At 41.8% G+C, this 18,045-nt stretch overlaps 1 protein-coding gene across 1 annotated transcript in view; it reads right to left on the bottom strand.

Annotated features, from left to right (window-relative positions):
- Window positions 1–207: 207 nt before the first annotated feature.
- LOC102229787 (patched domain-containing protein 1) overlaps window positions 208–18,045 on the bottom strand; it is a 38,895-nt gene continuing 21,057 nt past the window's right edge. Inside the window, exon 3 of the mRNA XM_005809781.3 lies at window positions 208–3,217. Coding sequence (XP_005809838.2) covers window positions 1,548–3,217 — 1,670 coding nt within the window. The 3' untranslated portion in view covers window positions 208–1,547. The remainder of the gene's footprint in view (window positions 3,218–18,045) is intronic.

Raw genomic sequence — 18,045 nt, forward strand, 5'->3', positions numbered from 1 at the left:
ATATAACGCTTTGTCGTTCTTACTAGACAGCTTTCCTGCTTTTCTCTCTGTTTTTCTGTTTAGAATTTTAATGACGCCGTGCATCAATATTACCTGGTCAAAAGCATAAAAGTAACTCAACAATTTGTAACTTTGGCTCTATTTGTTTTGTCAGTGTAAATGGCTAAAGGGGTTTAGATGTAAAAGTAAAAAAAAAAAAAACATCCAAGAAATGAAATTTGTATCAATAGAAATCCACAGCTTTCAGAAAAAAAAACGACTTCATTTGGAAGAAACAAAATGCTAAATAATTAGAAATTACAATGTGTATTTTGTAGGGATTTTTCTCCAAGGTAATTTTTTCCCCTCACACTACAAGTCATAGTTATTTACTAGCCTCATTTTTTATTGTAAAACCTGCATCATCATTTTCAATCAACAGCAGTCAGTTTTGGGATGACAGGGTTTCAATTCATGGTCATTTCTTTTCTCATGAATATTTAAATGTACTGATATTTTATTTTTAATTAAAAAACAAACAAACTAGAGAACAAAAGCCTCTGTACACTATTTGGCACCGTTAATAGGAACTGAACCGTGTTCGAGCCTGACACAGAGACAATCACCAACCGCAACATAACTGAGAGTTTCTGCTGCGATTGATCCACTGAAGAGCTCAACATAATAAGCCGACATTTTGGTTTTAATGTTTTCAATGCACAACACTGGAGTTCTGCCGTTAGGCTTATTGCCTTTGAAATGCTGCTGCTGCACAACAGTCCCTTCCCACCGGCTCTCGCCCTCTGCAGCTCACTGCAGCATTTTCTGGCCCCTGCCTAAGAATTTCTACAAACTCCGGAACAAACAAAATTTTCTCCCTCTGCTTTGACTGAACCTTGACAATTCTATCCTCGCAATTTAATGTGGAAGATAGTTCTTCGTAAAGGACACAGTGTAAGCTATCTGCCAGGTTCAGCTGTTGAGCTAATTTTGATGCTACAGAAAAGCATGCAGTGGGCTTTCAGCCTACTGTATTTTTCTCTCTGCACGTGATTTGGTTTTGTCTCCTTTCGCTGATATTGAGGGGTTAATGTAAGGTGTGTGCAGAGTCGTCTTTGTCTGTTTTATCAGCTCACATATCACTCTTACTGAAGCGTCTCAGTGTCCGCCCCTTAAGGAACTTCTATGACCCTCATCTGTTTATTGAGAGACGACTGCAGGAGATGAACACACAACTGGTAACATCAAAACCCAGATATTACTGTAGTTCTGCAGTTTTCTTTAGAAATTTAGCAGGCAAGTTTTGGTAACTAAATTGTTTTGCATTTCTAGGAGTTGGGGAAAGCTTAAGTAACCAGTTTGTGCTAATGAGACACATTGTCTGGACAGAGGGACTGAATGATCGACCAGTTGGGGCTGCGCTAGAACCCGGTCAGCTTAGCTGCTGTTGTTAGGGAGCAACCACTCCGTGGCGGACACCGTACGCTCCCCTGGACCGTAAGAGATGCCTCACCATCTGAGAGTCTACCAGTAAGCCACGGTTACAGATCACTGACGTTAGTAACTGCTCAAACGTTTGTCACGTGATCAGGATTTTCCCTGACTTCGATGCACTCTATCTCCTCCCGTTCTCTCTCCCGCTCGCGTTCCCTCTCCCGCTCTTTCCGCTTCGCCCGCTTTTTCTTCTTGTGCCTCTTTTTGGATGGCGGAAAGAAAGTCAGGAAGACGGGCAGGATGACAAAACAGTGCAGCAAGGTGCAGCCCGCCGTGAGCAGGGAGCACTTGAACAGCGTGTAGGTCAAATTGGAAGGCACAAACACTAGAGGCATGATCCCGATCACGAAGCAGGACGTGTTCTGCAGGATGGCCGCCCCATGCTCCTCCAGTGCCAACTTGATGCACTGCGTCCTCGTGTGCTCAGTGGCCAACACAAAAGTGTACAGGTGTGGTGCACAGTGATCCATAGCGAAGTTTAGAGTATAAATAAGGCACAGGATTGAGATGCTGTCCATGCCGACGTTCCAGAGGGTCATCAAACCCAAGACGCCCAGCTCCACGGACGTAACCGTGAGAATGAGCCAGAAGTTTCCCAAAGGGTTGATAACCAGGAAGAACGTGAGGATGAGGATGGTGAGCACGCTGAAGCCTGAGGTCAGGATGGGCGAGATGACGGAGGAACTGTAGCGGTCCATGAAAACAAACGTGGGATTGAAGGCAATGAACTTGATGCTGTTGATCAGCATCAAGGGGCGAAGCTTCTCCAAGAGCTCCACCACCTCCTCTCTCTTCTTCTCCGTCGTCCGCGCTACTAAGTACATGCGCGAGGCGATAATGTCGTACTCGTCTGTGTTGCGGTTTTTCGAGAAGATGATGTCCTCTGTAAAGTGCTGGTACTCCGGGCTGCGCAGGAAAGAACCCTTCAGAATATTGATGAAGTCACTCTTGGTCGACGTGCTGATGTTCACCACCCGGAGGTAGTGGAAAAAGTTGTCCATCCAAGAGATCTTGTTGAAGCCATGACTGAGAGTCTTCAGGTGCTCCTGCACAGTGGAGTTCCAGTACTCGATGGGCTCGTAGATGTAAAACCCAATCACAGGACTGTAGTTACTGAAGTACTTCTGCTGGGTCACGGCGTACGAGACGCTTGGCGAGTTACTGGCCAGCAGGTTCACTATGTTCGATCCATCGCTAATTTGTAAACATCCCATGAATGAAAAAGAAGCATAGATAAGATAAAGGATGACCACGAAAGGCTTGACATAGGTGTTAGTAATCCACTCGGTGTAATGCTCACGCAGGAAGTGCTGGATGAAGTGATTTTGGTACGGCACGCTGTCGTGGTGGGTGGACAGGTCGTGGCCGTCGCTCATCATGGTTTTAAACCATGTCGGCTGACGGTCCAAGTATTCCACTGAGGGGATCTTGCAACAGAAAACGCTGTGGTAGCGGTTCTGCTCGAGCTGTCCGGCGAACACCAGGCAGGAGCCATAAAAAGAGAAAACGTAGAAGTAGTTGACCAGGATGGCCACGCACATGCTCTGGCAGAAGATTTTCACCGACTCGATGTTGGTGAAAGGGCTGGCTCCCATGCCGAAGGTGATGATGTAGAGCGAGCTGGTCATGGTGTAGCACACCATCACGTCGGCGAAGGCATCGGCCACGCGCTCCTTGAAGGGAAGGTTTTCCCTTGTTCTCCTCCAGCCTGCCAGAAGTTCAAAGACCCCTTTGGTTCCATGACCTGCAGAGGAAATGAAAGAGGAATGTCAGGATATGAACATAGAAGTAGGAGAGTTACAGTATTTGATGTGGTCATATGAGTCAAACCACTCAGAAACATGGTCACCTCTCTGACCCACCAATCCACATTGCTTAATTTCTACACGGGTATTGGATGGATGATGATAATAACATTGTACATTTTTCCATCCTTTCCATGGTAACATGGATAATTTGCAAAACTGAGATTCCCTGCTTTGTTTGCAGCTCTTGTGGACACAAAGACCGGGAATTTTAAAAACCCATTCCAAAAGGACAACTTTTAAAAAACTCAGATTGTAATATATCCATGTAAAACTAAAAAGGAGTGTACTTTAACAGCAATTAATCAAATCCATAGAAGCCAAAGGCACCACATTCACGCACACGCCCACATGGATTGGTGGGAAGCTACTACACAGTAGCCACGGCTGCCCAGGAGCAGTTTGTTATGGCAACTGCGGATGCTGTGTGTTGGTGAACTGTGAATCAATCAATCAATCAATCAATCAATCAAATTTTATTTGTATAGCACATTTCAGCAGCAAGGCATTTCAAAGTGCTTCACATCATAACAAACACAGAATCACAATGCAATATAGAATCAATCATTAAGTCAAGTTACATCAATAAATTTGTAATTGATTACATTTCAAATACAATTCTAAACAGGTGGGTTTTCAGTTGAGATTTAAAAGAAGTCAGTGTTTCAGCTGTTTTACAGTTTTCTGGAAGTTTGTTCCAAATTCGTGGTGCATAGATGCTGAAAGCTGCTTCTCCTTGTTTGGTTCTGGTTCTGGGGATGCAGAGCAGACCAGAACCGGAAGACCTGAGAGGTCTGGAAGGTTGATACAACAACAGCAGATCTTTAATGTATTGTGGTGCTAAGCCGTTCAGTGATTTATAAACTAACAACAGTATTTTAAAGTCTATTCTTTGAGCTACAGGGAGCCAGTGGAGGGACTTTAAAACTGGTGTTATGTGCTCTATCTTCCTGGTTTTAGTGAGAACGCGAGCAGCAGCATTCTGGATCAGCTGCAGCTGTTTGATTAATTTGTTGGACAGACCTGTGAAGACGCTGTTGCAATAATCAATACGACTGAAGATGAACGCATGGATGAGTTTCTCTAGATCTGGCTGAGACATTAGTCCTTTAATCCTGGAAATGTTCTTCAGGTGATAGAAGGCCAACTTTGTAACTGTCTTTATGTGGCTCTGGAGGTTCAGGTCAGAGTCCATCACTACTCCCAGTTTTCAGGCTGATCGCTGGTTTTCAGTTGTAATAACTGAAGCTGTGGATTGACTCTAGATCTATAACTCTAGATCTATAACTCTAGATCGTTCCTCTTTAGGTCCAAAAATAATAACTTTAGTTTTGTTTCTGTTCAGCTGGAGAAATTTTTGGCACATCCACACATTTATCTGTTCTTAGCATCTGTTCAGTGATTGGATGGGCTCTGAGTCACCTGGTGACATCGTAATGTAGAGCTGTGTGTCATCTGCATAGTTGTGGTAGCTAATATTATTTCCTGTTATAACCTGAGCTAGTGGGAGCATATAAATATTGAATAAAAGGGGTCCTAGGATTGAACCTTGGGGTACCCCACATGTGACCTTTGACCTCTTTGATGAAAAGTTTTCAATTGAAACAAAGAAATCCCTGTTCTTTATGTAAGATTCAAACCAGTTAAGCACTGGACCGGAGAGTCCGACCCAACTCTCCAGTCGATTCAGTAATATGTCATGGTCAACAGTGTCAAAAGCTGCACTGAGATCCAACAGAACCAGCACTGTGGTTCTGCCACAGTCCGTATTTATATGGATGTCATTGAACACTTTTATGAATGGAAATATTTTATTTGTGCACAGATATTTACTTCAGTCAGCTTAAATCTTTTATCTTACCATCAGGCTGGTCCAGTTTCACACTGATCGTGATGCACGTGTTTTGAGAAAAACAATCTCAGGGATAGGACTGATTGACCAGACACTAATGGAACTAAAATGCTCAAAATAATTTATTTTGTTACACAACTGACACAAAAAATAATTATTAAAAGACACACATTTGCATGAAAATCAATGAATACGGACCCATTCTTATTTCCCAAATTGTTGCATTTCTTCAAGCTGCTGCGACAGCAGAGACTCTCGACCTCACCAGACCAAAACAACAACCTGGTGAAGGAAGTTTAAGGTTGTTTTCACACCTGATTGTCCGGTAGACTCGGTTCCACTGGAGGCCAAAACTCAAACACTTTCAGTTGGTGTGGCTCACTTTCGCACTACAGTATATACTTAGTATTAGATCAATATAAAAATTCCCAGTACCGCGCACCGTAATAAATATTGAGTCAAAATGAGTTCCACTTTTCTATAAACAGCCAACAGCTTCTCAAAGAAATAAAGTTGGTATTTCATTAAAAATAACTAAAAAGAAAACATATATTTAATTAAGAACAGCCAGTGCAATTTGGATGACAAATATTGCTTTTGGCAAATTGCTAAGTGGATCAAATATTTTCCGACAGAATTCTGCATCTTTCTCACATGGATCTTAGAAACTATGTCTCCAAGATTTGCGTGAATTTGGATGTTCTCTCTGTGCAAGCGTGGGATTTCTCTGGGTACTCTAGATCCTCCCACAGTCCACTATCTACATTGCCCAAGGTGTGTGTAGGGGTGTGTGTTTTTTGTGTTTTTAGCTAATCTCTTCTCCTCCATCTATTTCCCTCCAACTCCCCGACTTGCTGTCAGTGATAACTATTTCCTGTAGACCTTTATAGTATGCAAATCAGCAGAAAACCTTTGCTGCACCTTTAAATAAATCATACATTTGTTTTATACGCTTTGTAAGCATCTTAACACCATTCCTTTCCACCGCCTTCTCTCCTCTCCTTATACGTGAGCCGTAATTGTACTTGGGGGTGATTACGCAACGGGATCCAAATCTGTCTTCTTCAGGTCCATTCACTGGAATCCAATCTGTGGGCCTTTTCACGAGTCAAAAATACAGACAGAAAAACACGGCGTACAAAGGCATAGTGCAAAACCACCCACGCTGGAACACCCATTCACCCACACGCCGTGCCGGCGTTTGAAAAATGCACGAGCCGCATGGCTGGGAGTAAATGTGCTTCAGCAGGAAACAGCGAATGCACGATCAACTCCATGTTCCCGGGTCGCATGAATGTTTCAGAGCGGTGAACGCCGCCGCATTTGGAACACCCCAGTCATCGGTCTAAGGATGTGCCTGCGTGATGCTCGCAGGCGGACGGATTCACTACCCTTGAGGGCGTTCTACATTTCCCCTTGTTTGACACAGAGGGGGAAAAGAGTTAATTAACTATAAAGGATTAAGCCTATGTAATGAGTCAGCTAGATGACGCTTCCTGCTTTTAGTTTTATTAAGCTGTCCTGCAAGTCAATTAGTTAGTGTCACTTGGTTTAGAGAGAAGGAAGAGAGGGAAGAACACCAGAGGCCTCCGCATGCGTCTCCTTACTCAGATTATCCAACAGGATGTAAAGAAGCATGTCATTTTGTAGACATGATTGAAAAGGATCTATAATTTATTATGGTGATTGATTTCAGGCAGGTGGAGGCGGATAACAATAAGCAGCCCATCTGGAGATGAATCCCTTGTTAGAGTCATTACCAACAAGGATTTCTGCCGTCGCTGCTGAACATTCAACAAATCAGGCTGTGTCACTTCCAGTGCATCTGGAAAGTATTCATAACCTTTGCTTAATACCTTGTTGAGCTTTTACAACCTCAAGCCTTTCTGAATGTTTGGTTCATTCCTCTTTGCTGTTCTTCTTCAGCTCCATCGGGTTGGATGGAGACGTCTGTCAACCATGTTCAGATCTCTCCAGAGACGTTTAATCAGTTTCTAGTCTGGACTCTGCCTGACATTCACAGATTGTTTCTGAAGCTTTAGAGATCTTCGCTATGTGCTTTGAGTCATAGCGACTCAAAGTCCCAGTCTCAGGTCAAGATGCTCTGCAACAGGTTTTCATCCAGGAAGTCTCTGCGCATGCGCTTGGTGTTTACTCTTGCTGGGAACAACGTCAGAATGAATGAATCAGAAAACCTTTACTGTTATTGTGCAGAAGCACAAGAAAGTTTCATTTTAGTATGGCCCGTCCAAATAAAATACAAATAAACAGCATAAGGCATGGGTAGACAGGCGCCTGAGGCTGCAGCCATCATGGGAGCCCGACCATGATGCCGCCAAATTCCTACCTAAACTTTGACCTGCTAATATTTAGTAGATGCTAAAAGACATAAACCAAAAACGTCTGCAAAAAGTCAAGCGTGAAATCGGAAGGAACTGAACAATCATACGGTGAACTCCGACGTACTAACATAAACATCACATTTGATTTGGACGATGGGGAAAGTGGATGTGACACACGGCAACAGATGTTGTTTTCTGCCGTTTATAATTACTGCGTTAACAAAACTAAACCCAGGCACCATGATGTTCCCTACACAAAGCCATGCAATTTTTCTGCGATTTTATGACCGAACAAGACTCCAACTCCGCAGTGGAAACCCATACTCTCCTTTGATCTTGTTCTCTGATCCACGCACACACACTCCGCAGAGCAACGCCGAGTACACAGTCAGCAAAGAGAGCAGCCCGACTGTACTCTCCCAGTGATGTCATCTTGTTTTTGGCAGCTGCAGTGAAAAACTTCACCAGTCTGACTCGAAATCACTTCTGCACACAACACACTTGTTTATGCTGCATAAAGACGAGGTTGATTTTTTTTAAAAGCCAGGAATTACCATGTAACAATGAACACACTGCATCTCTGATGACGACATTAACACATTCAGATGTCAGGAACCCTGGCTAACTTTGTTTTCCTTTAGTGGTACCTTCAAGGCTGCCGAGTGAATAAAATATCCTCAGTTCCTTTGTACTTCAGGGAATCTGTGTGTTGGAGTGAATCTGAGTTGCTATGGCAACTGGGGATGCAGTGTATTAATGCACCGTAAATAGAAATGTTTTATTTGTGCACAGATATTTACTTCAGTCAGCTTAAAGCATGCTTCTTACTATCAGAATGGTGCAGTTTCACTCTGATCATGACGCGTGTTTTGAGAAAAACAATCTGAGGAATAGGACTGATTGGAATCAAAGTGGTCAAAGTAATTGATGCTTTTATACAACTGACACTAAAAAAAATTATTAAAAGACAAACATTTCCATGAAAATCAGTAAAAATGGACCCATTCTTATTTGCCCAAATTGTTGCATTTCATCCAGCTGCTGCTACAGCAGAGACTCTCAACCTCACCAGACCAAAACAACAACCTGGTGCTGGAAGTTTAAGGGACCAAAACGGTGACATCTGTTCCATTTTCAGCTGCTGTGGTTCGCTTTCACACTGCACTCTGTCAAATGAACCAAACCATTTGAAAAACCTGTTCACCTCCTAGCCTGGGGTGGCGCTACAACAAGAAGCACGGAAGGAAAAGACACAAAAACCTGAGCGCAACTTACTTCTTCACAAAGTGTAAATAGAAAATCTGATTTTATCTGTTGTAGGATTTCTCTTTTGTCTTTGGTAAAAGAGCACAAGCCATTTCTACCGCTAGCACAACACTCGCAGGTTTGTTTTGGTTGTATTTACCCAGAATGCCCTGCGCATTAGTCAACTACCTGTTTTTAGAGTGGTCTCCAGTCCGCTTGGCACTGCACATATGCATCCAAATCAAACCAAAGTTCACTGCATCCACATCGAGACCAAGGTTTGTAGGTCGACCAGAGTTTGCTTTTTTGGTTCTCATCAGAGTTATATTATTCACACCTCCGTATGTGACCTGGACTTTCTAGTCAAATGAACTAACCATACAAAGTGGACTAAACAGCGCTGGAGGAAATGCAGCCTTATACTCTGCTAGCATGGTGAGTACATCTAGAAAAAAACAGCTGACCAGGCTAACAAGGTTATTGTTCAGAAGTACTTTCTCTATGAGACAGACTAACAAAAGGAAATGCAAAATGATGCCACTTGTTAGCTGTGCTAATGCTACAAGCCAATGCAAAAAGCCAACAGTGTGACTCTGACATTTGAGAGCAATTTACAAAGGCCAGTACAGCTCCTGTATTTGTAACATTGACATCCTAGAGCTTCTACTAAATAGTGAGATGCTGAAGGTGTGGACTCTGTTGAAGTTTTACATTTTATACAATCGCGAATGATGTACGAAATGCGCCAGTTCGATGAAGTGAACTGCAAGTAACCCTGTGGGGAGTCCTTTACAGTTCATCTCAGCATCTTTGACAGCAATAAAATGTCTTTGATATTCCTCTTGCTCCGAATTTAATTGATCCGTATTTGTGAGTGTGGCTAACATGGACTGAATGGCTTTGTTAATTTCCTCTGCTTCTAATGCCAAACTACCCCTCTATGTACGTAGAGGCAGAATACAATTCTAAAGCAGTGCAGAAAATCTGCATCAATCCTTGACAACTCTTCCTTCTGCTCAGTGATTGGTCCAGTTGAAATTACAATGAAGAAATCAACCTCAATGAAAAAAACCCCAGACACTGAAGGGAGATGAGAATGGTACGGTGTAGGAAGGAAATGACCACAATCAGGCCAATGACGAGTGTATGTAAAGTTCTGCCTAGCACTGTATCAAAAGATCCTGTTTAACTGTGAGATCATCATCGCTGGTCACTGGTTTAAGAAAGTTTCCCAGAGTACAACTGTCTGTCCCTTCCGGGTCACACTCTGATAATGAGACTCAAGCATCAATTTAACTTTGCTAATCTTTGCCGACAACTCTGACAAACTTTCGCAAAAACAGAGCTTCAAAGTTCCCATCCGTTCTTCCGACTCACCTGTTCACCTCTTATCTAATCGAGGAAAAGCTTGATTAAGGACTAATGAAGGTGAAGGGTTAAGGTTGGTGACCCTGTTACGCAACAGGATGTGTGCAGACAGCAGGGAGAACAAATGGAAACTGGAGATGATAATTAACGGACAAAGAGGCAGGAGGTGCTGCAATCCCAGCATTCTCCCCGGTGCAGGTACAGCGCTGAACGGATTGTAACAGGGCCGTTTGTCTCCATCTGTCTTGCTGGCTATTTTCTGCCGCAAAGGAAGTCAGGGGGATAAAAGAAGTCAGCCTTACAGTATCGCACAGTGACCACGGGTCTTCTGTAATGGCGGTCCTTGCCCTCTTTGCCCTCATCTCCCTCCCCAGCCTACAACAGAATTCTACCAGGTCGTTAAGCAGAATTACTGCCCTAAAACTTCTGCGGCCGGCATGTCCCCCTCAACATATCCATCACATGGCAAGAGAGCGTGTGAAGGGGTCCCGTTTGCTGTGGATTCCCTCGATACCGGCTGCCGTTAACAGCGCCGGCCTGTCACAAAGGTGATGATGACAGAGGAGGCAATATCGCACGGAGGAGGTCTTGTTGCAGAAGACCGAACTGAACTCAATAAAAACAGATGGGGTAAGAGATATTGAGGACGAACACCGGGGGGACCCAAATGCAATCTTCACATAGCAATCAATACCTGGGTGATTTTGTTCCATTAGAAGCCCAGTGAGCTTTTCTGCAACAAGGAAAGGACATTTTTCCCAAGGAAATCTTTATCGCCACCATTTTACCTAAATGTCCTTTTCTGGCTAATTGGGGCCTGCCATGCAAAGCAATGGCAGGAACCTATTGCTATTGTCGGAGAAAGTGTTTCTTTATTCTTTATTTTTCTTCCGTAACCGTTAATGCGGCTCATACCGCTTGGTGCACACCTACAAATGAGGTATCAAAACCTGCAGAAAATTCACGCCATTCCAGCTATTACTTCTGGTGGGATTTGGGCTTAACGTGGCGACATAATTCGCAAAAAACTACGAAAAAAAACCCATTATAAGTCAATGGGAAAAATCTTACAAATACCCTATTTTTGAGGATTTTCTGTGTCGTCACAAATTCACCTAGAAATGCCATTCAAATTTCATTTTGTAGATACGTCTGTGATCTCTTCGAAAGTGAAGACGGCTCGTCGATACCAGTTACGGTTTGTCCACAATTTGCCTCTAAGCGACCCAAAGTTTCTCATTTTTCCTAAAGTTAGAGTGCGTCTCTGGCTGCTTAGAGTGAGAGATGAAGACAACTTTTTCAGCCCAAATCATTTTTGAAATCGCCATCACGCCCACAAATATCGCACGATTAGTATCACAATCGGTCCTGACATTGATACGCCTGTCTGCTCCGGTAAAATGTTTTCGAAATTTATCTAGACCGTACGGTTTTCTGTCACGGTGCTTCAGAGCAAAGTCATGCGACATGATTTTCTGAGGCTGTCTGAGGCTCTCTCCCATGTATTTGAATAGAATTTCAGATCTGGGCACAACATTTCTTTCTCTCATCACTGTAAATGCTCTGAGTGAGGTACAGATATGAATCTCGGGACTATCGCAGAAGACACATAGGCCTCTCATACGCTCGAAACGCTTTTCGAATATGTATTACGGTTCCCGAACAAGAAGGATTTGTTTCCAATGCTTTTTTTCAGTAAACCGTGTTGGCTCAAACACACAATTGTGTGTTTGAGCATGTATGACTCACAGCTCACACCTGCTGAGACCATTATTTACCATGGCAACGGAACTCAAGAGGCTGTTGGCTGCTGATTTGGACTACAAATACGCATCGCTGTAGTTCTATCTATCCTCAGTTGAAACAGATCAGGACTGAGAACTGGCCTTTAGAACTACCCGCTGCTATGGGCTGTATATAACTGATTTAACTCAGTAACTGTTACACATGGGATTATTTTGGAACTTTAAAATTAAGCATACTGAAAATTTCAAAATAAAAGCCTTGAATATTTTACATGACGTAATTGCTCTTTTTGGCCGTATATGACTTTTTCATCCAAAGCAATGTTACACATGGGATTAGTTCGGAACTTTAAAATGGAGCATAATAATAATTTCAAAATAAAAGCCTTGAATATTTTTACATCAGGTAATTGCTGTTTTTGGCTTTATGTGACTTTTTCATCCAAAGCACTGTTACACATGGGATTAGTTTGGAACTTTAAAATTAAGCATACTGAAAATTTCAAAATAAAAGCCTTGAATATTTTACATGACGTAATTGCTTTTTTTGGCCGTATATGACTTTTTCATCCAAAGCACTGTTACAGATGGGATTAGTTCGGAACTTTAAAATGGAGCATACTGAAAATTTCAAAATAAAAGCCTTGAATATTTTTACATCAGCTACTTGTGTTTTGAGCATTATATAACTATTTTAACCCAAGGACTATTACGCATGGGATTAGTTTGGCCCTTTGAAATGAAGTTTAACAAAACTTCCAAAATAAAAGCCTTGACAACATTTTAAATCGTACTGAATGGTGCACGTCCGCCTCGCTTAACGTTCTTGTGGTTCTCCGCGTGCCACTGATTACGTTGCGGCGTTCTTTAGCGTCGACGCCAATTTGTGGCGTGACGACGCCGGGCCCAAGCCCGACGGGCGCGCCTTGGCAGGCCCCGGCTAAATTTCTTCAGAAATTTTGTTTTTCTAGTTGCAGCTGTTAGCACGCATATTAGTTTTAGCTGGAGAAGATCTTAACCGAGCGGGGAGGTATCACTCAGAACTAGTCTGCAGACGGTTAGTTTCTTTATCCGGGGAAAGCAGAGGGAAGAATCAGAAGCTGCTCTGGGAAAAAACGTCAGACTGCAATCACAAATAGCCATAAGTTCAAACAGCTAAATCATCTCAAAGGCACTCAAGACCCGATTTTTCCAATTTAGCAACAAACGGCAAAAGACTTCAGTGTGAAGTCTCATATAAAGGTCAAAGACATCAGGGTATTTGCAGGAGAAATGATTGTAGGATTGATCTTTCTTTGCATTTTTTAGAGGATATTAGACACAGGCCATATGGCATTAACAAATTTGTCACAATATTTAGTAGCATTTATTAGCAGAATGGTAAACATGATGGAAAAAACACTGGTAAACTATGAAACACAATTGCTGCTTTTACAAATAAAACATAGTTGGGATCTGATGGGCCACTGGTTCCCAAACTTTTCGGTGCCATGGCCCCTGAAAACCTTTAGCTTCTTGCTGTGGGAACCTTTTGCGAACCCACAGACAATGATATTACATAAATATAAATTTTTAGAATGTTTTTCATCACTTTTATTACATTTGTTTAGCATAAATTCTGCCTCAAACTTTCAGATTTTTACTCAGCCAGGAGCTATTAGCAGGGCAATTGTTTTTCTCTTCTTCTTCTTCTTAAAAACTTGTCCATTTTGCTCTTGCTGTGCTAGCTTCTTGATTTTTAAATTTTGTTTTTTCATTTCTACTCTCCCACTTTCTGAGGCCCTCCTAGCGTCCCCTGGTGGCCATGAAGACACAGGCGTCATCATGACATGGATAACCTAAAGCTTTAAACCTTGGGTTGTGGTGCGTGTGCTTAAACCGAGCAGCGTGTCATTTCGTGTTTTCTGGCAGAATCCACTGAAGGAGTAAATGAAAGTGGAGTTAGATGAAAAGCCAAGCAATCAAGCTGATTACAAAACATCCTCCTGGGAACCCAAAACCTGTGCAGCAAATCTCATGGAAGTCTGTCCAACACTTGCAAAGATGTTCCAATAACATTGTGGCTCTGGAGGAAAAGCTCCAGGATCAGCAAAGTGTTAAGACTCACAGTAGGATAAAGATCCAGATCATTTAGAACTGAGCGATAACAGAGAAACGGACGCTTGTCTCTGTTACACTCAAAACAGGAAGACACCTTGTAGGTTTGATGAAGTTGTCTCTGTGGTGTCAAAGAAAAGAAATAATGGTTTCTGGCATCCCTGGTAAAAATATGCTAAAAGCAACGTATGAATCTTGTACTGTATTTAGTGACAATATGATAAAGCCGTTCAGTCTAACATGGTTCCCCGGACTCTTAAACGTCTCCAGCATCACAGATCCACTGCTGTACTTAACAATGGGTGTTTCCCACAGCAAACCAACACGGGGGTTTGTGTTTAAAGGGGCAGTATTATGTAAAATCGACATTTTTGAGTTTACATCATGTTGTACTTATAATTTTATTTCTTCATCAAAAGCATACCCGGAGTGTTGACTTGGTTATTTCATGCAGGTTTGAGAAATCCTTTCATCTCCCATGGCAACCATTCAGCTATACAAAACGCCTGGATGCACATAGCGTTTGGGGACAAAGCCCCTCCTCTGAGTTTCTGCCTCACAGAGCAGCCCTTCCTCACAACTCCCCCCACTCAGCTCCTTCACACTAGCCAGCAGCAATTAGCAAACACCTGGTGGAACTGCTCATCAGCTGAGCTCATCATACAAGCACAACACTGGTAAAAACATTGTTAAAGGGTTAATAGTAGAGCCATGTTGTGATGACTTCTTGAAGACTGAGTTTCAGAAAGAGCAGGAGTTTTTAAAGAGACAAAGGCCCAATTTTGAAGGCGTTAAATTACAAAGTCAAACAAAGACAAAGGTCATTAATGAATGCAGTGGGTTGACCTTTCCGTTTGTTGTCAGATGTAATAATCACCTGTAGAGTCGATGATCTGAAAGGGAGTTTAGTCTTAAGTCCACATGCTTAAGTTTGTGATGCACAGGCTATGAATGTTTTACCATAGAAAAGCCTGTAATTCTTTTCCTTTCATGATGTTATATTTGAAAAGAAAAATCACTTTTGGCAAAAAGTGACGTAGGTCATTATTTTTGGATGGTGATGATAAATTTAATGGAAAATAACCAGATGATGACACGACTGAAGTTAAACTGTTTAGCACCTTCCTAATGATACCTGCCTCTAAAGCTACATACATCCAGTCACACGCACACCCACACATAATGGATCTATTGGCAACTTGTGGTTACATTCTTCGCTCAGCTAAAACTGTAATTGCACCTATAACTTGGACCACATGAATGATTTCATCCTGATTAAAACAAATGAGTCATTTTGCTGATTTTATTTTTTTGGGAGATGTGGGGGAGGTTTATACACCCTGTATTTATTTTTTTATTATTTCTTTCTATAATGCAGCATTTCAATTTTAAGTGTAACGATTGAAACTATGTAAATCTGCAGTAACAGTAAACCTTTTCTTGTTTTTGGAGAAACCAGCGATATTTGAGTGCTTTTCTTTTTAGTGAAACTCGAAAATAAACCTGGAATGAATGCTGAGTGATTTAAAAACTGCATCCCTGCAACACGGCGGCAACATTATACCAGATTTTGAGTAGGAGTCTGGCAGGGCTTGAAACACATCTTCTGGAACTGCCCTGAGGTATGAAGCAGCAAATTTAGGGTTATTTGCATTTTCAAGCTCTCCTCTGTCCTCCATCCCACCGCTAAGAGAATTTCTGATGCAATGTGTTCATTTAAATCTTTCATAAGCACACATCTTTCCTTCCATTCTTCAGTGTCTTTTATTCTAACCCGGTTGTTCACTTTTTTAAATTTTCTGTACTGTTTTTTTAAGTGGGTTTTATATTGCATGTATGTTAATCGCTTTCAACAATATCGAAAATCATCATCAATAATGACGCAGTTGACATCAATTACTGTTTCCCACATTTTGATAACAGTAAAAATCCAGCGTCAAACAAGTGTTTATGTGTATTGTACGGCTAAATAAACCAGAAATACTGCGGCAGCCAACTTCACCAAAACTATGTCTAACCCGTTCAGTCATCCAGCCACCGGTGGCGCTGTTGTAAAAATGAATCGCTCTCAAAGCCACTGCTTGATGTGGCTTCTGGACCCTCGCTGCTGGCTAAGCCTTCCACATCCCAAAACCTGATGGAAACTTGATGTGGAGTTATCAAATTCAGCGGTAAGTTGCTTAAAATTCATGTTATTTGTATCCTTTTTGTCAGTGGTTGTAAATTTTACCACTAAAAATCTGTTTTTAGTTGCCGTGTTGTCTACTTTAACACTTCCATGATCGGGGAACAGAAATCCATTGTGAAATTTGGCAGTTTTTTGATAAGGTTGTGAATAAAAACATTAAGATCCTGTAATATCTTAATGTTTCAGGATCTTAATGTTTCAATTCGGCTTAACTCACATTTATCCGCTTATTTATTTTTATGGTGTTTTGGACATCTTTTGAAATGCTAATGCTTGCAGCACTGTTATTGAAGTGCCCATGATAGCTGAGGTCATCTTTGGTTTATGCGTATTGAATGTATGTTTAAGGAATGACTTGATGTCTTGTTGCGCAACATATAGTTATTGAATTATTGAACAAGTTAATTTGTAATTAATGTAAAACCTAGTTATAAATTTAATTCCAAGATGTATGGAATTACATCTGAACTATTAATACTAACTTTGTATCTGATTTTTTAACTGCTGGACTTATAATATCATTTATGGGTCATGTTTTTTTTTGTTTTTTTTACCAGAACCTCTGTTTTTCTTTCTCCTTATATTAGATAAAACCAGCCAGTTGGGTCAGACCTGATGGTTTGGGACATTCAGTAGATAAGGCACTCCTGCCGACTTATCTGTTCTTACTCACACATGCAGGCATGTACACAGAGAGCACGGTTCTAACGGTGGATATATTTTAGAAGCAGTGTCTGGATAATCTTAATTGATAATGAAGTGCATCCTTAGAGTATCTATTCAGAAGACAGACCAATTACTATTATCACATTATGGATTATATATAATGCATCAGTGATGTATCTATTTAGGACAAGACGACAATTATGTCGTGCTATGGACTGACCCACGGTTGTAATCTTACTGACACATTAACAGAGACTTTTCTGAGCATGTACCTGCCCCGCCCAGATTTCCTCTAATAAATTCACTGAATAGGAATCACCTGATTCAAATCTTCCTTTAAGGGGCAGTATGGTCACTGTAATCAAGTAACTATGTTACCTTCAGTTGCTATAAATATGACTTTGTAATTTAACATCTTGAATTTGGGCCTCTGTCTCTTTAAAAACTCCTGCTCGTTATAAAACTCCGCCTTCAGGAAGTCACTACAACATGGCTCCTCTATTAACCCTTTAACAAGATTTTTAGCAGAGTTGCACTGAGAAGTAGCTCCTATAATTAGCAGATGTTCAGTTCCACCAGGTGTTTGCTAATTGCTGCTGGCTAGACTGAAGGAATTGAGAGGGGAAGTCAGAGGAGAGGGCTGCTGTGTGAGGCGGAAGCTCAGAAATGTGGAAACTGCAGCTCAGAGGAGGAGTTGCGTCCTCGAAGGTGGAGCTAGGTTTACTCAGGTGTTTCACACAGCTTGATGGTTGCCACAGGAGATGTGGTGCTGGATGAGGACAATGTTGGAGTGGATCAGGAAATGTGTGAGATCTGTGAGACGGCAGTGAGGTGTGCTGTAGGAGTGACAGAGGAGTTGAAGGTGGAAATGGGACTGGATCAAGGGTCGCTCTGAGCCCCTTTCTTGTTTGCTTTGTTGATGGACAGGATGACAGATTAAGTCTGTTCATGGAGACAATAGTCTTCATGAGCTACAGTGTTTGCAGATGACATGGTTCTCTGCAGTGAGAGCAGGGATCACGTAGAGGACAAACTACAGAGGTGGAGGTATGTACTGGAAAAGAGAGGGATGAAGAGTAATAGCAGCAGGACAGTCCAAGCAGGGTGGAATGGGTGGAGAATAGCATCAGGTATCACCAAGCATGGAAGGAAAGCTATACAAGATAATAGTAAGACCTATACTGTTTGGTTTAGAGACAGTAGCTGTGTTTCCATTAACCATAAAATTGCACAAATCCAGATCAACTTGCTAAATGGAAATGCG

This window comes from Xiphophorus maculatus, chromosome 15 (assembly GCF_002775205.1).
Source record: "Xiphophorus maculatus strain JP 163 A chromosome 15, X_maculatus-5.0-male, whole genome shotgun sequence".
Classification (NCBI taxonomy): domain Eukaryota; kingdom Metazoa; phylum Chordata; class Actinopteri; order Cyprinodontiformes; family Poeciliidae; genus Xiphophorus; species Xiphophorus maculatus.